This window comes from Crocuta crocuta, unplaced genomic scaffold (genome assembly GCF_008692635.1).
Source record: "Crocuta crocuta isolate KB4526 unplaced genomic scaffold, BGI_CrCroc_1.0 scaffold288, whole genome shotgun sequence".
Taxonomy (NCBI): domain Eukaryota; kingdom Metazoa; phylum Chordata; class Mammalia; order Carnivora; family Hyaenidae; genus Crocuta; species Crocuta crocuta.
This window is the reverse complement of record NW_027532607.1, coordinates 1386574-1414216: the sequence shown is the minus strand read 5'-3', so window position 1 is coordinate 1414216 and position 27643 is coordinate 1386574. Positions and strand designations below refer to the sequence as shown.

The window sequence follows — 27643 nt, the reverse complement described above, 5'->3', positions numbered from 1 at the left end:
GAAGGATAGGCAAGTCTGGTGAAGACAGTGTCTTTCCAATTCTACTCTGGAAATAGGACTTGGAAAGACAGAGAGAAAAGTAATTCCTTCAAAGGTAGTTATGTTAAAAGTAGTAAATAATGAGACAAAAATAACAAATAAACAGGTTAGATTGACAAAGTTGTCATTGCCAAAAATAAATGTGGTTTTTAAAACGTAAATACAAAACATAAGGAACCTCAATTTTACCTGATTACTCACTCACCTTTGAGATACCTTATGCTATCCAGCAGCTTATGCTTATACAACTTTCCAGCAGCTGTAAGATAGGGCACAATGCAGTAATTGGTAAGGGAATCTGTTGCAATAATTTTAAACCTAGCAATTTCAGAAAGAACAATTCTTACATAGAGTTTTACTCAATTTTCTTTTCCTGTTTATATCCCAACTTAAGAGTTAGACCAGTGGAAGAAAGCTCTCAAGAGAGTAAATCTGCCCACTTTAAAAAAAAAATGTTTATTTTTGAGAGAGTGGGAGAGATAGAGCATGAGCAGGGGAGGTGCAGAGAGAGATGGAGTCACAGAATTCAAAGCAGGCTCCAGGCTCTGAACTCAGCACAGAGCCTGATGTGGGGCTCAAACTTACCAGCCGTGAGATTGTGATCTTAGCCTAAGTCTGACGTTCAACTGACTGAGCCACCCAGGTGCACTGTACCCACTTTCCGATTTGACAGTTGAGACAGTTACTAGTGGTGCCTTTCCATACTCTCTCATGTCTCTCTTTTCATCTACTTATCATTTTCTACTCTTTTGCTTAAGATCACACATATTAATGCTCATAGGGATGAGAGTAGATAATAGTGGGACTCATGAGTGAAGAGATGTATGATTTCTGAGCTAAAAAACCCGACAACCATGACAAGTCATATTTGAATATTAGTACTGAGCATTTCTACATGTATGTATGCATGATTTATTTTACAGTTTGTTCCTCCATTTTCTTTGTTTTCTCTTTTTGGGAATTCTATTATTCAGGTGTTGGACTTATGGGATTGATTTTCTTATTTTTTTCTATTCTCCATCTCTTTGTCTTTTTGTTCCAATATATTTTTTTAACGTTTTATTTATTTCTGAGAGAGAGAGCGAGCGAGCGAGTGAGCAGGGGAGGGTCAGAGAGAGAGGGAGATATGGAATCTGAAACAGGATACAGGCTCTGAGCTGGCTGTCAGCACAGAGCCCAACGCAGGGCTCGGACCCATGAACCGTGAGATCATGACCTGAGCCAAAGTTGGACGCTTAACCGACTGAGCCACCCAGGCACCCCTCCAATATCTAAATTCATCTTCCAGCCCACTGAACCCCTAAATTTTTACTGCTCTTTTTTTCCCAAAGTGCTTTTTTCTTTAATATATGTGCTGCCAAAGCGAGCACAAGAGCTTTTTCTTTAAAGATAAAGTTTATTTTGGGAGGGGGGGGGAGAGGGAGAGAGAGAGAGAGAAACAATATGTGCAAGTGAGGGAGGGGAGAGAGAGAGACTCTCAAGCAGACTCCACATTCAGCACGGAGCCTGACATTTGGCTCTATCTCACCAGCCCTGAGATCATGACCTGAACTGGAATCAAGAGTCAGCCACTTAACCAANAGTTGGACGCTTAACCGACTGAGCCACCCAGGCACCCCTCCAATATCTAAATTCATCTTCCAGCCCACTGAACCCCTAAATTTTTACTGCTCTTTTTTTCCCAAAGTGCTTTTTTCTTTAATATATGTGCTGCCAAAGCGAGCACAAGAGCTTTTTCTTTAAAGATAAAGTTTATTTTGGGAGGGGGGGGGAGAGGGAGAGAGAGAGAGAGAAACAATATGTGCAAGTGAGGGAGGGGAGAGAGAGAGACTCTCAAGCAGACTCCACATTCAGCACGGAGCCTGACATTTGGCTCTATCTCACCAGCCCTGAGATCATGACCTGAACTGGAATCAAGAGTCAGCCACTTAACCAACTGTGCCTCCCAGGCGCCCCTCTCAAAGAGATGATTAAAAAAAAAACCAAAACTTTTTTTAGAGTGCTCTTTTTTAAATTAAAACATTTTTTTAATGTTTTTATCTTTTATTTTTGAGAGAGAGAGAGAGACAGACAGACAGACAGACAAACAGACCAAGTACAAGTAGAGGCAGGGCAGAGAGAGAGGGAGACACAGAATCTGAAGCAGCCTCCAGGCTCCAAGCTGTCAACACAGAGCCTGATGCAGGGCTTGAACTTGTGAACGACAAGATCATGATCTGAGCTGAAGTCGGATGCTTAACCAACTGTGCCCCCAGTCACCCCATTAAAAATTTTAAAAAATGTTTATTCACTATTGAGAGACAGAGACAGCATGTGAGCCATGAGATCGTGACCTGAGCCGAAGGTGGATGCCTAACTGACTGAGCCGCCCCAGTGCCCCATAGCGTGCTCCTTTTTCATAGTGTGTCATATCTTGTTGCACAGCTTCCTTTTCTTGTCTCACAACTAGGGCTTTTCTCATCTTTCTGAAGATATTAGTTAAAATTGTTTGAATTGTTTTTCTGCTTTCTCCTTTGAGTATACTAGTCCCCCCTTATCTGCAGTTTTGCCTTCTCTGGTTTTAGCTACCTGTGTCAACTGTGGTCTGGAAGCAGATGACCTTCCTTCTGATGTATCATCAGAAGGTCAGTACCAGCCTAATGCTACATCACAATGTTTACATAATTCATTTCACTTCATCTCATCATGTAGGCATTTTATCATGTCACATCATCACAAGAAGAGTGAACACAATGCAGTAAGATATTGAGAGACACACAGAGACAGAGCACATTCATATAGTGTTTATTATGGTATATTTTTTATAATTGTTCCACTTATTAGTTATTATTGTTAACCTATTATTGTGCCTAATTTATAAATTAAACTTTATCACAGGTATGTTTGTTTAGGGAAAAAAAAGTATGAATAGAGTTTGGTACTATCCATGGTTTCTGACATCCACTGGGGGCTTTGAAACATATCCTGTGCATAACAAGGGATTACTGTACTTTCTCCAAGTTCCTTCTTTTCTGATAGCTCTTATTTCTGTCTTTCATGTAATAAATCTTTCTTACAAGTCATATGTTTCTTGGTTGTTTCTGTTTAAGAATGAGGTTTTTTTTTTTTTTATTTAGTAACACACATGTTATTATCTATCTTTTCATTGCAAGCTGCAGATGTAAGTACCTGAATAAAGGATATTAGAATTCACTGCCAACATCTAGGCGCCATTGGGAGAGGATGACTTGGGGGTGGGGGAGAACTTCACCATGCTGTATGTTGACTTTCATGTAATTTCCTTGTTTCAGTAGAAGATTCACTCCCAACCTTGGCTGGGTCTGATGTCCGAGAATCTCCCTAGTTTAACCTCTTTGGAGGGTAAATCTCTATACTACATGGATAAGAAATACTTGCTTAACTGTGGAATGAGGAATGGGATCTGTAGATTTCAGTGCTCTTCTGAAAGACTTTCAACCTTATCTCATACTCCTGACTTTAAAGGTAACTGGTGTCTCTATTTCCTGAGCTGTTTACAGTTTTGTGACATGAAGTGGCCCTCTTTTTTTTTTTTTAATATTTTATTTTTAAGTAATCTCTACACTCAGTGTGGGGCTTGAACTCACAACCCTGAGATGAAGAGTTACATGGTCTACTAATTGAGCCAGCCAGGTACCCTGAAGTAGTTGTCTTCTTGTTTGCTTCTCCTTTCAGGCTCAGTTTTCACCTTTTATGGTCTTTCATGCACTTTGTTTATTGAAGTTTCACTGACACCTCTTATGTGCTATAATGTTCTCTTCTCTTAGTCTTTGTGGAAATATTTAATTTGTTTTAAAATTAAAAGAAAATTTAAATTTGTTTCAAAATTAAAAGAACACTTTAATTTCTTTTACATCTTTTTAGTATTTTAGAAAGTGGTAAAGATAAATGCAAATATTAAAAAAAAGATTGCCATGTTTAGCTAGAAGCCCAAAATATGTATTTCTGTCTTATCTACTCAACTAGATTATGAACTCTTTATGTGCAAAGACTGTTTTATTTTGAGCAGTAACATTCTGGCACATATCTTCAAGGTCCTGATTCTAGAAAAATGCCTTAAATATAGAAATCATTTAATAAACATAACTGGAGTTTATTAGAAATAGAAAATACAATAACTAATATCTTTATATTTTATGTATAATTTCTTTCCATATTTCTATAGCCATTATTTGGTCATCTTCACCACCATCATCATACATAGGCATTGTTATTATCCTATTTCACAGAGAGATTATATATGAATTATTGATCAGATTGAGTCAAGTTCATAAAGTATTTGTCCACATAATGTGAACGTGTACTGTGTATTATATTAGCATGTAATTGTACATGGTTCCCCAAACTTGCCATGGCCAGGTATGCTTCTTTGCCTTTTTCCATACTTTTGCTATTAGTTCTTGGTACCTCCTACCATCAAACCTCTCAGGCCTGTCTGAAGTAATAACCACTCTGTGAAGTCTTAGACACTCCAGGCATAGTTAGTCAATATATCCTTTGTAGTTTCATAGCAGCATAGATATTTATTAAAATTATAGCACACATCACAACGTATAGCATTTGTTTTTGTTTTGTATGTGCTGTCTGCCTCTACACTGAGGGCTTTTAGGACTTGGGCTGTGCCTCATTTATCTTTGTAAACCTTTATAGTATTATGTCTCATACCTTATTTCAACCAATTAACTTTTAGTGAGTGGATGAAGACCTCATTGGTAAATTAAACACTCACCATCAATTGGCAAACTTTTCATCAGCACAGAGTTCTCCTTCAGCCTGAGTCTTAACCCAGTGTTTTTCAGAATATTTTCCAGGTCTTCATAGTTAATTTCTTCCCCTTAAAAAAGAAAATAATGGTAGAAGGAAGGTCAAATTTCAAGCTTTAAATCATCATCATCATCATCATCATCATCATCATCTCAACTACTTTTCTATAGCACCATCCTCAAATATAGGATAAAAAGTAATGGACACATTAAATGTTGTCTAATTACATAAAACTAGAAGGGAGATCAGAAATAGAACTTCTTTCTGGTAAAATGTTAGGAACAAGGAACTAATACAGCATGCAGAAAGTTGGTATTTTAACAACCTACTAAATTTACTGGTGTAAATAATTCTGTCAGCACCATGTACCATTTGCTATATTGTTTTATATTTGCCTGAATTATGAGCTTGTTCATATGGCCATTTTACTGCTATGTGCAATTTGCCTTGGCATTTTGTCATTAGAACAGTAGAAAATAAAATTATATTATTGAAACTCCAAAGAACTTAGGGGTTGTAACTTAGGCATTATACTGTGGCCTTGTGAATAAGATGTAGATAACAATTGATTATAATAATTAATAACATTTAGTTTATAAAGTTGTTTCTTTAATTATGTGTACATTACCAATTAAAAGACATATAATGACAGGACTGATGTGTCACAGATAGGATAACAGAAAATACTTTAAAATGGATAAAGATTTGGTATATGTACACAATGGAATATTATGCAGCCATCAAAAAGAATGAAATCATGCCATTTGCAATGATATGGATGGAGTTAGAATGTATCATGCTAAGCGAAATAAGTTAGTCAGAGAAGGACAAATACTATATGATTTCACTTATATATGGAATTTTAAGAAGCAAAACATATGGGAAGCAGAAAAAAGAGAAGAGAAGGAAACAAACCACAAGAGACTCTTAAAAATTAGAGAACTGAGGGTTGATGGAGGGAGGTGGATGGGAGATGGGCTAGACGGTGATGGGTATTGAGGGCCCTTGGTGATGAGCACTGAGTGTTGTATGCAAGTGATGAATCACTGAATTCTACTCTTTTTTTTTTTTAATATTTTTTTATTTATTTCTAGGAGAGAGAGAGAGAGACAGCGTGAGCAGGGGAGGGGCAGAGAGAGGGAGTCACAGACTGAAACAGGCTCCAGGCTCTGAGCTGGCAGTCAGCACAGAGCCCTATGCGGGGCTCGAACCCACCAACCGCGAGATCATGACCTAAGCGAAAGTCGGACGCTTAACGGACTAAGCCACCCAGGCGCCCCTGAATTCTACTCTTGAAACCAATATTGCATTGTATGCTGACTAAAATTTAAATCAAAAACATAATTGGGATGAAGTGGCCAAGTAGTTAAGGTGATGGACTGCTAAATAAAAAAAAGAATTATTTTAATATAGAAAAAAAATAACTTCTTTTGTTAAGTATTAAGAGATTTTTTTTTTGAAGTAGGCTCCACCCCCAGTGTGAAGCTTGAACTTACAACCCTGAATCAAGAGTCAGATCCTCTACCGACTAAGCCAGCCAGGTGCCCCAAGAGATTATTTTTATTATGCTTTATCATTACTTCTTTTCACTCACCTAGAAGTTTATGCACTTCATCCAGAAGTTTATCCAGTCTAACTCTCCTTTCATCTACAAGACAAGACGAAATTTAGGTACAGTTCTGCTATGGACTGAAGTGTGTTCCCTCAAATTCCTAGTTTGAAGCCCTAACCTCTGATTTGACTGTTTGGAGCTAAGGTCTTTAGGAGGTAATTAAGGTTATGAGGTCATAGGGTGAGCCCAGCTCTGATAGGACTGTGGCCTTACAGAAAGGGGAAGATAGCTCTTTCTCTTTTTGTCTCTCCATTTCTCCCCCTATATCTCTCCCTGTCTCTCTCCCTCTTTCCTATCTCCCTGCCATGTGAAGACACAGTGAGAAGACAGCCCCTGCAAGCATGGAAGAGAATCCCCATCAGAAATGGAATCAGCTGGTACCTTGATCTTGGATTCCCTGTATCAAAAACTGTGAGAAAATAAATTTCTGCTGTGTAAGTCACACAGACTATGGTATTTTGTTATGGCAGCCTGAGTGGACTAATTCAGGTCCCTATTACATAAAATTCTTAAACTGCAGAGTAAAGTATAAGGATTCAGCAGTTGCCTAAAGCTTTTTTTCTAATTAGATATTTTATTTTCACACTGTAAAGCATAGGTTGAAAAAAGAACAAAAATCTGAATAAGATAGAGATATCTATTCTGCTCATTCTACTTTTTCTTTTTGTGTTCCTCATTCACTGGAATGGAAGAGAAATTCTTTTCATTTTTTTTGTTTTTTATATCAGCTTTATTGAGGTATAATTAACAAATAAAATTGTAATATATTTAAGGTGTACATCATGGGGATTTGATATATGTATACATGAAAGGAATCCCCCATCTAAATGAACACACCTATCACCGCTTATATTTGTCTTTTTTTGTGTGTGAGAGAAGATTTAAATTTCACTCTCTTAGCAAATTTCAATTATATAACCTTGTTTTACATTAGATCCTCTGTCCTTATTCATCTTATAGCTGGGAGTTTGTATCCTATTCCCATTTTGTTAATAATGATTTTCTGCTGTTCCATTAATTCCTTTGATACTTTCTTCTCTTGATTTCTTCCTTTATAATTTGATTATTTACTGCAGTGGTGTGCTAAGATTCCTTTATCTTTCTCATTTGTGTATTGACTGCAGTTTTTGCTTTGTGGCTACCAGGAGGTTTACATAAAACATATTTATAATAGTCTATTTTAAACTTATAAGAACTAAACTAAGAATGCATACAACAGTATAAATTTTTACTCTCCCCTCCGTTTATGTTTTTGTTATCACAACTTACATCCTTTACCTTGTGTATTCATTAACGAATTGTTAACTAAAAGTGTATTTCTAGTTATTTTTAATACTTTTGTCTTTTAATGTTCATACTAGATTTAGTAAGTCATATACCCCCTATTACATTAGAATACTCTGAAATTAACTGTACATTTACTTTTACCAGTGAGATTTACATTTTCATATGTTTTCCTGTTACCAATTAAGCACCCTCTTGTTTCAGTTTGAAGAAGTTTCTTTAACATTTCTTGCAAGGCTGCTCCAGTGGTGATGGACTCCTTCAGCTTCTGTTTGTCTGGAGAACTATCTCCCTTTCAGTTCTGAAAGACAGCTTTGCCAAGTGAGCATCCTTCATTGGCAACTTATCTTCTCCCACTTTGAATATACAATGTCACTCCTCTCTGACCTGCAAAGTTTCTCCTGAAAAATCTGCTGATAGTCTTATGGGGCTTTCCTTATATATAACAAGTTGTTTTTTTCTTTCGATATTTAAGATTTCCTCCTTACTTTTAACAGTTTAATATATAATACATCTTAGTGTGGCTAGCTTTGATTTATCTTATTTGGAACTACCTGAGCTTTCTGAATCTTCAGGTCTGCTTCTTTCCTCAGGTTGGGGAAGTTTTCAGGTATTATTTCTTTAAATAGGCTTTGTGTCCTGTTCTCCCTCTCCTCCTTCTGGGATTCCCTATAATGCGAGTATTGGTTGACTTCCTGGTGTCCCAGAAATCCCTTAAGCTATTTTCACTCTTTTTCTTTTAGCTCTTTTGTTTGGGTAAATTCCACTGCCCTGTATTTGAGTTTGCTGACTGTTTCTTCCACTTGACTGAGTCTGCTGTTGAACCCCTCTACCGAATTTTTCAGTTGAGTAATTTATTCTTCTGCTTTCTGATTTCTCTTTGATACTTTCTTATGTTTTCTATCTCTTTGTTGAAATTCTCACTTTGTTTATGCATTGTTCTCTTGACCTCAGTGAGCATCTTTATGATCATTATTTTGAACTCTTTATCAGGTAAATCACTTATCTCTATTTCACTGAGGTGTGTTTCTAGACTTTTATCTTGTCCTTTTGTTTGGAACATATTCCTTTGCTTCTTCATTTTCTTTGACTCTGTTGGTTTCTGTACATTATATAAAAGAGCTACTTCTTGTAGTCTTTTTAATTTTTTTTAATTTTAAGTTTTTAATTACAGATAGTTAATAGTGTTAAGGTGTACAGGTGTAAGTTAAGGTGTAAGTTTCAGGTGTACAATATAGTGATTCAGTGTTTCTATATATCACTCTGTGCTCATCACAAGTGCATCTTGATCTTCCCTTACTCCTCTTCCTTCTGGTGATCATTAGTTTGTTCTTTATAATTAAGAGTCTGTTTCTTGCTTTGTCTCTCTCTCTCAAGTTTTTCCCTTTGCTTGTTTGTTTTGTTTCTTAAATTCCATATGAGTGAAGTCATATGCTATTTGTTTTGCTCTAACTTATTTTACTTAGCGTTATACTCTCTAGCTCCATCCATGTTGTTGCAAATGGCAAGATTTCATTCTTTTTTATGGCTGAATAATATTATATATATACTATATATATTCCATTATATATATAATATTATATTCTATTATATGGATATATAGTATATATTGGAATATTAATATAATGTATATAATATATAGTATATAATGGAATATTATATATATTATGTATATATATATAACACATTTTCTTTATTTATCATCAATCAATGTCTTGATAGAGTGGTTTCCTGTAGGAGATAAGCCTTATTTGTTCAGCTTAGTGTGAGCTCCTGATTGTCTTTCAAACCTTTGTGATTATCTAAGCTGTCTTTATTGTTTTCAGTGGCTACCAGTAATTGAGGGTGTACCAAGACTTGTCAGTATCCCAAAATGGAGGATCTCAGTCAGCATCTTGATGCAGGCTGATTTTTTCATTTTTTAACTCATCAAATATTTGCTGGATGCCTACTTCTATGCCAGGTTCTATTTTCAGTGCTGGAAATACAAGGCAAAGAAGATGAAGTCTCTGCTTCTGTGGCAGCAATTACTGATGTCAAAGCAACCACTGGGTTACGAACAATTTTGGATTGAACAAAAGAGCATTGAATTAAACCAGAAATTTATTTAAAGTGCTCTCACAATCTCTCTGTTCCTTACATTTTTTTTTTTTTGGTTTATTATTGTATCTTTGTTTCTTTGGTTATATATATTTTTTTATTTTTTATTTTTTTTTAACAAATAGTTTATTGTCAAGTTGGTTTCCATATAACACCCAGTGCTTATCCCCACAAGTGCCCTCCTCCATGCCCATTTCCCCCCTCCCCCCCCCACATCCATCAGTCCTCAGTTTGTTTTCAGTATTCAAGAGTCTTTCATGGTTTGCCTCTCTTCCTCTCCCCCACTATTTCCCCCTTTCTTCTCCCCCTTGGTCATTCTTTGGTTATATTTTTAAAATTCAGTTCTTGGTAACCTGTTTTGCAGAGCAGAGGCCACAGTATTTATTTTGAGACTTTTAGCTAGACTGCCCTCCAGATAACTTAGGGTGGGGCCATATTCCAATTCCAACAGGAGCTTTATAGTCTTGTTTGGCACATATGTTACACACAGAGTTGTGAAAAAGGATTAGTATTAGAAAAGAAATGGGAGATTACTTTTTTGACAAACATTTTGACAACGCTTGATTTCAAGCATGATCAGATCATATTAGACAAACTCAGGTAAACCGATACTTCTTAAGATGCTTATCAAACTATTAATTGGTCTACAGAATCATTTCAAGATGCTAAAGATGTTAAGATGCTCAAGATACTGAGAGTTAAATAGAGTGCTTTGATCAAAGGCTATTGCTAAAAATCATGCCAAAAAGGGCTAATCTCAGATAAATATACTAATATATATTTTTCTCTATATCATAAAGGTTAGCTATTTCTACAAAATAACTGTAGCAGGGGTTTAAATCTTATTTAAAATTAAGGTTCATAGCCTCCACCCAAGACCTATTTGATCATAGTCTTGAGGAAGCACGTAATTTCTGTGTAAAATTTGATACCTATGAATTAATTTTCGCCTGATTGTTAGGTATATGCTATATATATTTTACAACAGTACAAATAACATTTAACAGTTTCCAGCACTCTTCCCCATTCCTTTTTGTTGCTGTCTGAATTCCTTTATCATTTTCTCTCCCTATCCCTCAAATATACTTTTTTGTTTTGGTTTATTTTTTTTCACTTTTATTTTTTAAAATGTTTATTTCTTTATTTTGAGAGGGGGGAGGGGCAGAGAGAGAAGAAGAGAGAGAATCCCAAGCAGACTCTGCACCATCAGCACAGAGCCCAGCATGGGGATTGATCTCATAAACCACAAGATCATGACCTGAGCCAAAATCAGTTAAGCCAAATGCTTAACTGACTGAGCCACCTAGGTGTCCCTGTTTTGGTTTATTTTTTTATTTTATTTTATTTTATTTAACATTTATTCATTTTTGAGAAACAGACAGAGTGCGAGTGGGGGAGGGGCAGAGAGAGAGGGAGACACAGGATCTGAAGCAGGCTCCAGGCTCTGAGCTGTCAGCACAGAGTCCGACATGGAGCTTGAACCCACGAATGGCAAGATTATGATCTGAGCTGAAGTCAGTCACTCAAATGGCTGAGCCACTCAGGTGCCCCGATATTTTAACTTGTTTGCTTGATCCCAATACTGACTGTCATTTCATTTTAGTATTCTCTGGCACAGGAACTCTGCAAGCAGCAATATAAGCAATTACTTATATTTTACTTAAGATTAATATAGAGACAATATATCTCCATTCTTTAGGATTGGGTTTCTATAAACTTCTGGCTTTTTCCATGAAATTAGTAAGTATGTTTGAGATATTCCTACAGAAAAACAAAAATTTCCTTACAGGGCACTGTGTACTTGAAATGCTCACCATCAATTGGCAGATGATTGCACAATTCCTCAATTTCTTCCTCTTCAAGTGGGAATCCCATATTTTTAAGAGCATCATCTATTTTATTGACATTAACCTTTCCCCCTAAGTAAAGAAAGAGATAAGAACAAAATAAATTTGTATTTATGCCAAAGAGGGAAAAATGCTTGGTCATATAAATCAAGAAACACAAATAGGAAGTAAAAAGCAATGTTACCATTAAGTTCTTGGAGTGATCAAAAGAATTAGCTAAGGATTAAGAAAAGAAAAATTCTCCCTGTCAATTTTCCAGAAAACACGATCATAGCAATTTTTATGATGAGTTTACGCAGAAGAAAGAAGAGCAGGCAAGACTGATGAGTTATAGCAAAGAGACAATCAATACACAAAGTTCTTACTATTAAGTAAGACTTGAAATTTGCTACAATGACACAATAGTGTAGGTTATTTTCCCAAATATGATTGTGTACAACTAAGATGCCAGATCGTTAAGAAAAATAGAGAAACATATTTAGTAATCTAATTACTGAGAAATAAGAGAGATTTTAGAAAAGTAAATGCAAAAGCTTGAAGATGTTTTCTCTTTCTCAGCATGCTTCTCACTCACCTCTGTATGTCTTCACTTCATCCATCAACCTATTTTTATACACCTTATTATTATCTGTAAGATAAGGGTCAAATTGGTTGCTAAGAAGTAGAAACTGAGAAAGACAGTAGTATTCAGTTATTTGTACATTTTTATAAGTTATTACTAGTTATAATCCAAAGAAGGAGGAAGCAAAGAAATGACTAAGATTCTCAAGGTAACTATTTATTCTCTGCATCTGATGTACTGTTGGTAGAACTCTAACATGTTAAAACATATTTTTCTTTTACTTTTTGCTAAGTGTCCCTCCTTTCCCTTCTTCAACTGTTTTATCACCTTTTTCCTATCTTTAACTTTAGACTTGTTTAAGATGCTGGCTCCAACATTTAATTTTTTTAAAGTGTTTTTATTTATTTATGAGAGAGAGAGACAGCGTGACCAGGGGAGGGTCAGAGAGAGAGGGAGACACAGAATCCGAAGCAGGCTCCAGGCTCTGAGCTGGCTGTTAGCACAGAGCCCGACGCGGGGCTCGAACCCAGAAACGGTGAGATCGTGACCTGAGCCTAAGTCAGACACCTAACCGACTGAGCCACTCAGGTGCCCCTGGCTCCAACATTTAAAAATGTTTGTCCATAGCAGTGGTACCCCAAAGAGAATATTACTCCCAAATTAAGATTTAAGGGGTAAGGATAGAATATTTTATATGAGAAGTAGCTCTTTCTATATTTATTTTTCTCCTAACTTTCAAACACTGATTTATAATTGACATAGAGCATTGTGAAGTTTAGGGTATACAACATACTGATTTATTTATGTTGTAATATGATTGCCATTGTACCATTAGCTAATACCTCTATTACATCAAAAAATTATTTCTTTTTGTGATGGGTAAAATTAAGATCTGGCTACTTAGCAACTTTAATGCTTACAATACAGTTTTTTTTCTATAATCACCATACTGTATACTAGATCTCTAGGATTTGTTTATCTACTAGTTGTAAATATGTACCCTTAAACAACATCTCTCCATTCTTCCATCATTCTTCCTACCTCCCAGCTCCTGGTCATCACCATTCCACTGTCTGTTTCTTGAGTTTGTTTGTTTGTTTTTTTAGATTCCACATATATGCGATATCATTCAGTATTTGCCTTTCTCTGCTTTACCTATCTCATGTAGCACAATGTCCTCAAGGTCTACCCATGTTGTTGCAAATGGCAAGATTTTTTCTTTTCTTATGGCTGAACAGTATTCCATTGTATGTAATACACCACATCTTCTTTATTCATTCACTCATTGATAGGCACTTAAGTTGTTTCCATATCGTGGTTGCCATAAATAATGCTGCAGTAAACACGGGAGTGCATACTTCCCTTTGATAACCTGTTTTCATTTCTCTCGGATATATATCCAGAAGTGGGATTGTATATTGTACTGTAGTTTTTAGTATTTTTGAGGAACCCCCATACTTTTCTCCATAGTGGCCAAACCAATTTACAATCCCATCAACAGTATACAAGGGTTCCCTTTTTTCCACATCCTCACTAACACTTGTTATCTCTTGTCTTCCTGATGATAGCCATTTTTATAGGTGTGAGGTGGTATCTCATTGTGATTTTGATTTGCACTTCCTTGATGATGAATGATGTTGAGCACCTTTTCATGTACCTGTTGGCCATCTATATGTCTTCTTTGGAAAATGTCTATTTAAATACTCTGCCTTAAAATTTTTTTAATGTTTACTTATTTTTGATACAGGGAGAGAGAGAGAGAGAGAAGGAGACAGCAGAGAAAGATAGATACAGAATCTGCAGCAGGCTCCAGGCTGTGAGCTGTCAGCACAAAGTCTGACACGGGCCTCAAACCCACAAACTGTGAGATCATGACATGAGCTGAGTCGGACGTTTAACTGACTGAGCACCCCAAAATACTCTGTTTCTAAAAAATTTTGATTGTTTTTTGTTAGTGAGTTGTGTGAGTTCCTTATATCGTTTGAATATTGACTTTTTATCCTATACATGGCTTGCAAATGTTTTTTTTCCATTCAGTAGGTTACATTTTCATTTTGTTAATTGTTTCTTTTGCAGTGCAGAAGTGTTATATAGTCCCACTTGTTAAATTTTTTGTTGTTTGTGCTTTTGGTGTCATATCCAAAATATCATCACTAGGATCAGTGTCAAGGACTTTCTTTCCTATGCGTTCTTCTAGGAATTTTACCAAATTGGGTCTTATGTTTAAGTCTTTGATCCATTTCAAGATATTTTATGTGAGTTGTGTAAGATAGGGGTTAAAATTTTTTTTCTACTCATCTTTTTTTTCANGGGTAAATTCCTCGCAGTGCTATTGCTGGGTCATAGGGGAGTTCTATTGTTAGTTTCCCTAGGAACCTCCACACTGTTTTCCAGAGGGGCTATACCAGTTTACATTCGATAGAGGTTAAGTTTTAGTTTTCTGCATGTAGTTAGCCAGCTTTCCCAGCATCATTTGTTGAAAAGACAATCATTTCTTCATTGCATATTCTGGGTACCCTTATCAAATATTAGTTGACTGTATGTATGAGGGTTTCATTCTGGGCCCTCTATTCTGTTTGTATATGTGTCTATTTTTATGTCAGTACCATACTGTTTTAGTTACCATAACTTTGTAATCTGGAAGTGAGATGCCTCAGATTTTGTTCTTTCTCATGATTGCTTTGGCCATTCAGGATCTTTGTGGTTCTACACAATATTTAGGGTTGTATTTTCTATTTCTGTGAAAAATACCATGGAAATTTTATAAGAATTGCAGTGAATCTAGAGACAGCTTTGAGTAGCATGGGACTTTTAATATTAACTCTTTTAATCTACAAACACAGGATGTCCTTCCATTGTTTGCCTTCTCTGATTTCTTTCAACAAAGTCTTGTAGAATTCATTCTACAAATCTTCCACTTTCTTGGTTAAATTTATTCCTAGGTATTTTTATTGTTTGTGATGCTATTGTGAATGGGATAGGTTTCATTCATTCATTCATTCATTTTATTTTTTTAAAGTAAGCTCTATGCCTAACATGGGGCTTGAACTCAAGATTCTGAGATCAAGAGTCACATGCTCTACTGACTGAGCCAGCCAGGCACTCCTGGGATAAGTTTATTTTTTTTTCAGATGTTCCATTGTTAATGTTTAGAAATGCAACCAATTTGTTTATGTTGATTTTATATCCTGTAGCTTTACAGAGTTAGTTGATTATATCCACAGTTGTTTTTTTTTAAATTTTTATGTCTTTATTTTATTTTGAGAGACAGAGACAGAGAATGAGCAGAAGGGCAGAGAGAGAGGGAGACACAGAATCTGCAGCAGGCCCCAGGCTCTGAGGTGTCAGCACAGAGTCCAATGTGGGGCTTGAACCCACGGACTATGAGATCATGACCTGAGCTGATGTTGGACACTTAACCGACTGAGCCACTCAGGGGTCCCTCCACAGTTTTTTTTTGTTTTTTTGTTTTAGTTGAGCCTTTGAGATCTTCAATATATAAAATCATATCATTTGCAATTAGTGACAATTTTACTTCTTCCTTTCTGATTTGGATGTCCTTTCTTTGTCATGCTTGATTGCTTTAGCTAGTATTTCTAGTATTATGTTGAACAAGAATGTTGAGAATGAACACTCCTTTCTTGTTCCTAATCTTTTTTATTTTATCTATCTATCAATCATCTATCTATCTATCTATCTATCTATCTATCTATCTATCTATCTATCTATCATCTATCTTGTTCCTAATCTTAAAGAAAAAGCTTTTGTTTTTCCACCTTTGAGTATAATTGCTGTGGGTTTGTTGCATGTGGTCATTATTATCCTGATGTATTTTCCTCTTATACCCAATCTGTTGAGGTTTCTATCATGAAAGGATGTTGTATTTGGTCAGATGCTTTTCTGCAGCTATTAAGATGATCATATGATTTTATCTTTCATTCTATTAATTAGTGTATCACATGTATTGCTCTGTGTATATTGAGCCATATTTGCATTCCAGGGATAAATCTTACTTGGTCATGGTGTATAATCCTTTTAATGGGTTCTTAAATTTGGCATGTTAATATATTGTTGAGAATTTACACAGATGAACACATCTGTGTTCATCAGGGATGTTGGTATACAGTTTTCATTTTTGTAGGATGATGCTGGCCTTGTAGTATGAGTTTGGAAATATTTTTTCCTCTTCAACCTTTATGGCAGAGTTTGAGGAGTGGCATTAATTCTTTAGCATTTTTTTAACTTTTTTTTTTTTTTAAGAAAGAGGGCACAAGCAGCAGACAGGGGCAGGGGAGAGAGAGAACGAGAATCTCAAGCAGGCTCCATGCTCAGTACAGAGTCTGACATAGGGCTCCATCTCACAACCACAAGATCATGACCTGAGCTGAAATCAAGTTTGCTACTTAACCAACTGGACCATTCAAGCACCCCAACAAGGAGTAGCATTAATTCTTTAAACTTTAAGTAGTATTTGCCAGTGAAGCCATCTGGTCCTTGAGTTTTCTAGGTTGGGAAGTTTTTCATTACTGAATCAATCTCTTTACTCATTATTAGTCTGTTCAATTTTCCATTTCTTCTTGATTAAGTCTTCATAGGTTGTATGTTTTTGGAAATTATCTATTCCTGTTATCTAATTTGTTTCTCGTAGTTTCTTATGATCTCATATATTTCTATAGTGTCAGTTGTAATTTCTCTTCTTTCATTTCTGATTTTATTTGAGTCTTCTGTTTTTTTTTAAAGTTTGTTACAAAATCAGCTCTTAGTTTTACTTATCTTTTTAGTTGTTTTTTCCATCTCTATTTCATTTATTTCCACTCTGATCTTTCTTATTTTTTCCTTCCCCTAATTTGAGCTTAACTGTTCTTTTTTTCTACTTCCTTTAGGTAAAAAGTTAGGTTGCTTATATATGATCTTTCTAATTTCCTGACATATTCATTTATCACTCTAAACTTCTCTAACAGAACTACTTTTAAAGCATCCCATAGGTTTTGGTATGTTGTATTTCCATTTTCATTTGTTTCAAGGCATTCTTTGATTTCCCTTTGATTTCTTCAACCCACTGATTTGCCAAGAGTGTGTTGTTTAGTTTCCACATATTTGTAGATTTTCCAGCTTTCCTCATGTTGTTGACTTCTAGTTTCATACCATTGTCTTTGGATAATTACTTATTTCACTGCTGAAAACAGGGCATTCAAGTTCCTTACTATTATTGCACTGCTGTCTATTTTCCTTCTCAGATCTGTTAGCATTTACTTGGTATATACGGATGGTGTGATGGTGAGTTTGTATGTATTTATGATTGTTATATCTTCTTGATGATTTTACCCCTTTATCATTATTTAATGACTTTCTTTGTCTCTTGTTACCAGTTTTGGTTTAAAATCTGGCTTGTCTGATATAATCATAGCTGTCCCTGTTTCTTTTGGTTTCCACTCACATTAAATGCCTTTTTCGATTTCTTTACTTTGAGTCTATGTGTGTTCTTAAACCTGAAGTGAGTCTCTTATAGGCAGCATATAGTTGGATCTTGTTTTTATCCATCCAATCACTTTTTTATTTTATTTTATTTGTATTCATTTTTAAAATCTATATCCAAGTTAGTTAGCATATAGTGCAACAATGATTTCAGGAGTAGATTGTTTAATGCCTCTTATCTATTTAGCCTACCGCCTTGCCCCTGCACAACCTCTCCAGTAACCCTTTGTCTGTTCTCCATATTTAAGAGTCTCTTATGTTTTGTCCCCTTCCCTGTTTTTATATTATTTTTGCTTCCCTTCCCTTATGTTCATCTGTTCTGTGTCTTAAAGTCCCCATATGAATGAAGTCATATGATATTTATCTTTCTCTGACTAATTTTGCTTAGCATAATACCATCTAGTTCCATCCATGTAGTTGCAAATGGCAAGATTTCACTCTTTTTGACTGCTGAGTAATACTCCATTATATATACATATACCACATCTTCTTTATCCATTCATCCATCGAGGGACATATGGGCTCTTTCCATACTTTGTGCTGCTATACACATTGGGGTGCATATGCCCCTTTGAAACAATATACCTGTATTCTTTTATCCAATCACTTTTGACTGGTGAATTCAATCAGTTCACATTTAGAGTAGCTATTGGTATGTAAGAACTTACTAATGCCATCTTATTCCTTGCTTTCTGGCTGGTTTGTAGTTCCATTGTTTCTTTTCCCTTCTTTTTCTGCCTACCTTTGTGAATTGGTGAGGTTTTGTGGTGGTATTCTCTGGTTCCCCTCTTTTTATCCTTCATAAATTTAATCCAGGTTTTTGCTTTGTTATGATACCATAGGGTTTACATAAAATATCCTATAGATAAAACACTTCACTTTAGGTTTATAGCAACTTCTTTCTTTTTTTTTTTAATTTATTATTTTTTTTTAATTTCTAGGAGAGAGAGAGAGACAGCGTGAGCAGGGGAGGGTCAGAGAGAGAGGGAGATACAGACTCTGAAATTGGCTCCAGGCTCTGAGCTGGCAGTCAGCACTGACTAAGCCACCCAGGCACCCCAGGTTTATAGCAACTTATTTCAATCACCTACAAAGGCTCTATCCTTATACTTCTCAGTTTCACATCACTGAAGCTACAATTGACCTATTTTTAATATGTGTATTTGTTAATAATTTATAGTAGCTATAGTTATTTTTACTATTCTTCTTTTAACCTTTATGCTATGAGTGATTAACACATCATTCTATTATAGAATTAGAATTTTTTAAAAAAGTCTAACTGTGTATTTTTCACCTTTGCCAGTATGTTACATACATTTGTATGTTTTCAGGCCACTGGATAGTGTCTTTTCACTTCAGCTTAAATAACTCCATTCAGCATTTCTTGGCCAGACAGGTCTATTAGTGCTGAACTCCCTCAGCTTTTGTTTGTGTGGGAAAGCCTTTACTCCTCCTTCATATGTAAAGGATAACATTGCTGAATAAAGTATTCTTGGCTGGCAAGTTTTCCCTTTCAGCACTTTGAATCTGTGATTAAACTATGTGGAGTTTCTGCTGAGAAATCTGTTGACAGCATATAGTGGGGGTTCCTTTCTGGGTTCATTTGTTTTTTCCTGCTTTTTTCAGGATTTTTTTCATTGATTTTTCACATTGAGATAAAATTGACATATAACATTATATTAGTTTCAGGTTTACAACATAATAATTTGATATTTGTATAGATTATAAAGTGATTATCACAAAAAAAAGCTAGTTAATACTATTGATTTTTGACAGCTTCAATATAATGTGCCTTAGATAAGGTCTTTTGCATTGAGGTAATAGTGTGAACTATTATTAGCTTGGTACACTTGGAAGTCCAAATATTTCCCCAGGTTTGGGGGGCTCTCAAGTATTATTTCTCTGTTCTCTGCCTCCTTTTCCCTTTTTTCCTTCTGAGAACTGATTATTCTAATACTTGTCTTTTGATGGAATTTTGTAGCTTGCATAGACTTGCTTTGCTCTTTTAAAATCTTTGTTTTCCCCTCTTGCACTCTTGATGGGAATGCAAACTGGTGCAGCTACTCTGGAGAACAGTATGGAGGTTCCTCAAAAAGTTAAAAATAGAACTATTCTATGAACTAGCAATTGCACTACTAGATATTTACCCAAAGGATACAAAAATACAGTTTCAAGGAGCATCTGGGTGGTTCAGTTGGTTAAGCATCCTACTTTGGCCCAGGTCATGATCTCATGGTTCATGAGTTTGAGCCTGCATCAGACTCTCCTGTCAGCACAGAGCCTGCTTCAGATCCTCTGTTTCCCTCTCTCTGTCCCTCTCCTTTTCTCTCTTTCTCAAAAATAAACAAACATTAAAAAAACACAGATTTGAAGGGATACATGCACCCTGATGTTTATAGCAGTATTATCAACAACAACAAAACTATGGAAACAGCCCAAATGTCCCTCAATTGATGAATGGAAAAAGAAGATATGGTATGTATACAATGGAATATTATTCAGCTGTCAAAAGAATGAAATCTTGTCATAGGAATGACATGGATGGAGCTAGAGTGTATCATGCTAAGCTAAATAAGTCAGTCAGAGAAAGATAAATACCATATGATTTTTACTCATATGTGGAATTTAAGAAACAAAACAGATGAACATATGGGAGCAGGAGAAAAAGAGAGAGGGAAACAAATCATAAGAAACGTTTAAAGATAGAGAACAAACTGAGGGTTGATGCAGGGAGGGAGGTAGGGGATGGACTAGATGGAGGATGGGTATTAAGGGGGGCACTCGTTATGATGAGCACTTGGTATTATATGTAAGTGATGAACGACTAAATTCTACTTCTGAATCCAATATTGCACTCTATGTTAACTATTTAGAATTTAAATTTAAAAAGAGGAAAAAAAGAAAAAATATTTGTTGTTTTTCTTCTATGTTATTTCAAAATTTCTATCCTCTAAGTAATTTATTCTTTCTTCCATTTTGTATGCCCTGCTACTGATGCTCTCTATTGCATTCTTCATCTCATTCACTAAACTCTTCAGCTTCAGAATTACTGCTTGATTATTTTTTATAATTTCAATTTCTTTGGTAAAGAACTCCTTTTGTTCTTATATTTTATTCCTGATTTCACTGAATTTTGTTTCTGAGTTTTCTTGTGGCTCATTGAGTTTCTTCAAAACAGTTATCTTGAATTCTTTATTCATTAGATCTCAATATGGATGTCTTTGAGCTCAGTTGCTGGAGAGTAATACTTTTCCTTTTATGATGCTGTATTTCCTTAATTTTAAATATTCCCTGTAGTCATGTCTTGCTGCTTTAGCATTAGAAGGAGCAGACACCTCCTTAGCTCTTTGCCTGTTGTCTTCATATGGGATGTTATATTCTACAGTGTTGTTATTATGAGTTTTTCCTTTGTCTTTGTGAAGGTATGCTTCCTCCATTCTTCTTGTTCACTTTGTGGCCAAATTTAATTTTAATATTTTTTCAGTATATTTTTAAAAATTTGAGTATAGTTGATACATGCTAAGTTAGTTTCAGGTATACAACATAGTGATTCAGCAACTCTCTATGTTATGCTATATTCACTACAAGTGTAGCTATCTTCTTTCACTATGCAACACTGACAATACCATTGACTATATTTCCTATGTTGTACCTTTTATTCCCATGATGTATGCATTCTATAACTTGACACCTGTATCTCCTACTTCCTTTTTGACCAACTTCCACTCTCTCCACCCCTGCAACAACCATCAGTTTGTCCCTGTGTTTATAGTCTGATTCTGCTTTTTGTTTGTTGAACCTTTATTTTTTTAGATTCGCATATGAATGAAATCATATGATATTTGTCTTTCTCTGCCTAATTTATTTCACTTAGCATAATACCCTCTAGGTCCATCCATGTTGTTGCAAATGGAAAGATCTCATCCTTTTTTATGGCTGAGTAATATTCCATTGTGCATATGCACCAAACTTCTTTACACATTAATCTATAATTGGACACTTGGGCTGCTTCCATATCTTGGCAGTTGTAAATAATGCTGCAATAAACAGAGAGGTGCACATATCTTTTCAAGTTGGTGTTTTTGTTTTCTTTGGGTGAATACCCAGTTGTGGACTTATTGGATCATATGGTATTTCTATTTTAATTTTTTGAGGAACCTCCATACTGTATCCCACAATGGCTGCACCAGTTTACATCCCTACCAACAGTGAATGAAGGTCCCTTTTTTCCACATCCTTGCCCTTACTAGTTATTTCCTGTCTTTTTGACTGTAGCCATTCTGACAGGTGTAAGGTGATATCTCAGGGAAATGAAACTCAGGACCACAAAGAGATGTTACCTTATACTTGTCAGAATGACTTTGTGGCCAAATTTTAAGCTTTCATAGATTTTTTTTCTGGTCTTTAGAATGCACCAGGTTGACTATTGAAAACTTTTGTTTTGCACCAGGTGGCGCTCTAGCTCAAGTTTGTGGTTTCTCCCTTGCCACTCATGGCGGCTGGTTTTCTGAGCATGCTTACTACTGGAGCTCGTTATAGAGGACACACTTGTCACGAATGCACAAGGACCTAGCAGCAGAATAAGGGGAGGTGTGGGTTTAGTACTTCGGCATTGGGGGCGCCTGAGAACTACAGGGAGACCCCAGGTGTGGTATTCCTAGAGGCTCATGGGTTGACTTCCGGCTGAGCACAATCTCTACACCGCCAGGTGAAGTTCATCTCTGCTTCTTTCCCAGTCACAGAGTTTCCGCCTTAGTCCGCTGGGTGCCAGTGGAGAGAAATGGGTTTTCCCAGCTGGTCCTGCTCTGGGCGGGAGCCAGGCACTCACTCACTGCTTTCCTTTCCCCTATGGGAGAGGTCACTGGGGCCGATACATCACTCCTGCGCATTATTTCCTTCGGGAAGAGTGGCACCAGGGAAGTTTCTCTTTCTGCCTCCACTGTGACCAATCTCATATTTTTCTTTCTTTTTCTCTGATGGTGGGTTGGAGTCTCCCTCCAGGAAGGCTAGACTTTTGCAGGTTCTCTCTCATGCCTGGCTGGGTCAGCTCTCATCTGATTTTTGCCTGACAGCAGTGTTCGCAATTTTGCTGGCTGCGTATGGCCCTGTATGGAGGCTGTCTCTTACCAGTTGCATTGGTTGGTGATGCTCCTTCTGGGTCCCTTGGAGTAAGGTGGTAGTTCCCGAAACACTCCCAAAGGCACTCTTGTTTGTGTGTGAATGCTCAATTTATTGATTTTTTTAAAAAAAGTTTCATTTATTTAAGTAATTTCTACACCCAGTGTGGGGCTCCAACTCAGGAACAGAGATCAAGAATCCTTTGCTCTTCCAACTGAGTCAGCCAGGCACTTTCCCATTCACTGATTAAGAAGGGTGATTAAAAAGGAGGAAGAACATACATACCATGTTGGTGATGTCACCCCTTTTACAATTTTTAACAGGATTTTAAAGAGTCATACTTCTACAATTTTATACAAAAACTCTTAAGCCCAATATTCTCTGAAATCCACAGCAATGCCTGAAATGCTTACCATCCAATGGAAGTATGTTCAGTAAATCCTGGCTTTCTCTACTGGTTAATTCAATACCTACATTTTCCAGGTAAAGCTGTGTGTCACTTGCATTAATTTTACCACCTTTAAAAAGATGAGAAATATGATATGTGAACATTTTCATGCATTACACAGTAGCATCTTAACTTGCTAGAGATATAACTTCAGAAGAACAAGGATACAGGGAGGCTTATCTAACTGCATCACAAGAGGGGCTTAAAAGATAACATGTTTTCCTTTAAGACTTGTCAAAAGAATGCTTTTATTGATGCTCTAAAAAGTGGAGACAAGCCAACCAGTCTATAATAAAATAGACTTCTTAAAAAATGATACTTCTAAAACCATAGGTAATAAAAAGTCCCTCTATATTCTTGAAAACAAACATTACATCAGTATATTGGTGAAATAAGACTTGTGTATAGTTTTGGAATACTGGGATATACAATTAAAACATGGTATGTACATACAACAAAGGATCTTGATTCTTCATGTTTTCCTCATTACTTTTCACTCACCGGAAAATAAATTTGCTGTATTCATAAAGGAGTTTAGTGAAATCCTTCCATTATCTGAAATATAAATCACAAATTGTATATAAACAAAATATGTATTGCTATTGGGAATAGGATCCCTTCCTTCCATGAAATTTTCTAAGTTGTCATTCCTTACCTAGAGGAAATTTGCTGATTTTTAATTTTGTTTTTAATATCCAACAACCTTCCAGAATTCTAAAGAGGGTGTTTTAACATGCTAAATTGGATCTTTAAGTCTTTTCCATTTGATCCTTTACACTTAAAAGATAGCTCTCTGGTGCCATATTACTAGTCTAACATCAGATATTACTGAGCCTCTATTTCAACCCAACCTGACATCCATATTTGTTAAATCAGAATATGATCACCTCTGGTTTGTACATTATTTGTTGGACAAACCCAAACCTTTTTTTTAACCCCCTCATTTGGTTTTGTCAATCCCTGATCTTTTCTAACATCTAATTTCAATAACTCCTGTTTTTCTCTGAAGTGCTGTTTTGCTTTTCCTACCAGTAGATTTCCTACTGGAATCTACCAGCACCCTATTGATCCTCTCACAATATTGAGAATAATAATAAGTAGTCCTATTTCTGATCCTCAAGGATTATAACTCTACAAGTGCTTTTAATTTTCTAAGTGAAATTGAATGAGAATATTCAGATTTCATGAGAAGATTTCAAAGATTTTTCTGAAAGGAAGTGCTAAGTGATAAATGAAATACTCACTGTCAACTTTCAAATGATTCCATAGATCTTTGATCTCTTTATTTTCAAGGTTATAGTTCAAGTTTTTCAGAACGGTTTCTAGTTTATTTTCTAAAATTTTCCCTCCTTAATAAAGAAAGAGGCAGAATAAAAATGTGAAATTATGCCTAATATTAAAAGAATTCTAAGTATATTAAGTATACACCAAACCCCAATGGGGTTGGGGGAGAAAAGCAAAGTTGCATTGCAGATGTTCAAGGAAAACATAAAACTAAGGTGGAGGGGGACAGAGTTGGGGAATGTGAAGAAAAGAACATCTCCCTTCCATATGCTATAACATACTCTGTTGAAATTTGTTATAGACATCTAAAGCCAGGAAAAGAAATGAAATTTCTTCTTCATTTTTCATTATTATTCATAATGGAGGAATATGGGGCCCCTGGGTGGCTCAGTCTTTTAAATGTCCCACTTCGGCTCAGGTCAAGATCTCAATGTTCGTGAGTTCGGGCCCTACATTGGGCTCTGTGCTGACAGCTCAGAGCCTGGAGCCTGCTTTGGATTCTGTGTCTCCCTCTCTCGGCCCCTCTCCTGCTCATGCTCTCTCTTAAAAATAAACATTAAAAAAAATTTAAAAAAAACATAATGGATGAATATGTCAGAAACAATAGCCACAATTCTGGTTGCTGAATTTGAAACCTGCCATTATAACAGTAAACTATTTCTACCAAGTTAGTGGTTACCTGAACTTGAATCATAAGTCATAAAGGGGAATAAAAAGGTTAATAACAGAGTGGTTAGGAATATGGGTTCAAATCTTCCTAAGCTCAAACTGTGTGACTTTAGGCAAGTTAGTTGGTTAATACCTCCCATTTGTAAAATGGTGTTAATTTAAGTATGTATCTCATAGGGTTTTTGTGATAATTAACTGAGTTACTAGACATAAAGTGTTTAGGATAGTACCTGGCATTATAATCAAGAGAAATAAGCTATTGTTATCATTAAGCTTATCACTTACCTTGGAAAGTCTTTAAACCATCTAGCAACCGATTGTGATATACCTTTCCATCAGCTATAAGAGAGGTCATAATTGAGGTCTTAGAGAAAGCGATACAGCAACTCCTAACAAGAGTAGAGTCTATTTCATAAAGACAATAATGTCACATGCTTTGCCTTACAGGTTTATCTAATTTCTTATCCACACATCCTTCCCTTCTTTAGCTTTAAGAAAAAGGGAAAGAAGGGGCACCTGGGTGGCTCAGTTGGTTAAAGAGTTCAACTTGGTCTCAAATCATGATCTTGCAGTTCGTGAGTTTGAGCCCTGCATCAGGCTCTCTGTCAGCATGCAGCCCGCTTCAGATCCTCTGTCTTCCTTTCTCTATGCCCCTTCCCCCTCTCAAAAATAAAAAAAACATTAAAAAAAAGTACATGTTTATTAAAAAAAAAGAATAAGGGGAAGGAATAGAGGAAGGTTTTAAATGTATCCATTTTACAGTTCTGAAACTTTTCATCTCTTGGATATGACACTTTTTAACCTGACTTCCTCTCTTTTCCCCCTACCCCTTCTTTCTCTTTATGCTTTAGGGCTATCAGACACTTCAAAATTAATATACTAAATTAAAATTTACCAAGTTAAAAATCTTAATTTATGAAGTCCTCAAGCTAAATCCCAATTGAGTAAGCTCCATCCCCTATGGTAGCCTCTGTGAGGGCAAGGATTTTTGTCTTTAATCCCATAATCTAAAAAGTGCTCAATAAATGCATTGAACATAAATATGTATTTAATAAATGTTTTATGAGTCCCCACCTACCCCAATGATATATACACTCAAACCACGTTCTCCTAAAGGCAAAGCCGTATCAGAAATGCTCACAAGTAATTGGCAGTGTTTTTAGCAGCCTCCAGCGCTCCTTAGGTGTGAGTTCTATTCCTATGTTTTTCAAAACGTCATCTACTTCATCAACATTAATCTTGGTTCCTTTGAAGAGATGGAAATTATGACTGATGAAAAATGTAAGGGGGATGAATGATTCTAAATTATGAATTTCATCTAAGTTTAATTGCAGAATTAAGAGCAGGGTTGGTCAAAACACTGAGTTAAGACTCTAAGGGAAGATCAGAAACAGAACTAAATCTTCTAATTCTAGAGAGGAAAAAAAACCCCCTCTGAATGCTCTAATGAAAATGAGGTAAATCAACACTGAAATGGGAGTTGTTTAAGAGACTAGAACTGCTTATATAAAGGACTATGTAAGTAATTCTTTAAGATAGTGTCTATATTACTTTTATTTGCCCGTATGATAAATTATTCAGAAAAAGATTTATACCAATGTTTTATGATGCCAATTATTGTGGCAACATAGATTTTTTTTGGCTGTTTAAACAGTGGAAAGTGATGTGTATTTGTGAAAAAAAATCCAGAGAACACAGGATATTTTACTAAGACATAAAAATTCAGTAGTTTTGCTCAAAAAGCATATAACTCAAAGCTAATCTGGATCATTGCATAAAAGCTACCATTAATATACCAGGAAAACTAATAATGTCAGTATTATAGGAATAAAATGTTTCAAACCATGACAGGAAAGCATCAGAATATTGCTATTAATAATGAGTTTTTCCTATAAGCTTTCACTCACCTATGAATGGCTCTACATTTTCCATGAGTATATTCAGTTTAACCTTTGTATCTGTAAAATAAGGTACAGATGAGACCCAGCCATAATGACTCAGACCCAGAAAACATTATAAAGACCTCATATTGTGGAACAAAACACTGAAATTTAGAAGTTTATCCCATAAGAGCATGGGATTGAAGAAGAGAGTTTTACTTTTTTTAATTAAAATTTTTAAATGTTTTTTTTTGAAAGAGGGAGAGAGAGAGAATGAATAAATGAATGAATGGGGGAGGGGCAGAGAGAGAGAGATAGGGAGACCCAGAATCTGAAGCAGGCTCCAGGCTCTGAGCTGTCAGCACAGAGCCCAATTTGGGGCCCTAACTCACAAAGTGCAAGATCATGACCTGAGCCAAAGTCAGATGCCCAACTGACACCCACCCAGGTACTCCAAGAATAAAATTTTAAATATGATAAATATATAGCAAAGAAGAAGGACTTGCAGTATAAAATATAAAATTCTATATAGAGAAGTGCTAG

General features: G+C 35.9%; 1 protein-coding gene across 2 annotated transcripts in view; it reads right to left on the bottom strand.

Moving 5' to 3' along the window:
* The window catches only part of EFCAB3 (EF-hand calcium binding domain 3), a 118529-nt gene extending 91356 nt beyond the window's left edge, over positions 1-27173 (bottom strand). The window contains exons 1-11 of one of the 2 annotated variants that reach the window (XM_077780367.1): positions 27128-27173; positions 26362-26466; positions 25506-25559; positions 24512-24616; positions 23769-23822; positions 23233-23337; positions 12239-12292; positions 11632-11736; positions 6416-6469; positions 4787-4891; positions 245-298 (exon numbers count right to left, since the gene is read on the bottom strand). In XM_077780367.1, the coding sequence (XP_077636493.1) occupies positions 245-298; positions 4787-4891; positions 6416-6469; positions 11632-11736; positions 12239-12292; positions 23233-23337; positions 23769-23822; positions 24512-24616; positions 25506-25559; positions 26362-26466; positions 27128-27152 (820 nt within the window). In that variant the 5' untranslated portion in view covers positions 27153-27173. Of the gene's footprint in view, positions 1-244; positions 299-4786; positions 4892-6415; positions 6470-11631; positions 11737-12238; positions 12293-18443; positions 18477-23232; positions 23338-23768; positions 23823-24511; positions 24617-25505; positions 25560-26361; positions 26467-27127 lie in introns of those variants that run through there. The other variant, XM_077780368.1, reaches the window with a different exon arrangement.
* Positions 27174-27643: the final 470 nt, after the last annotated feature.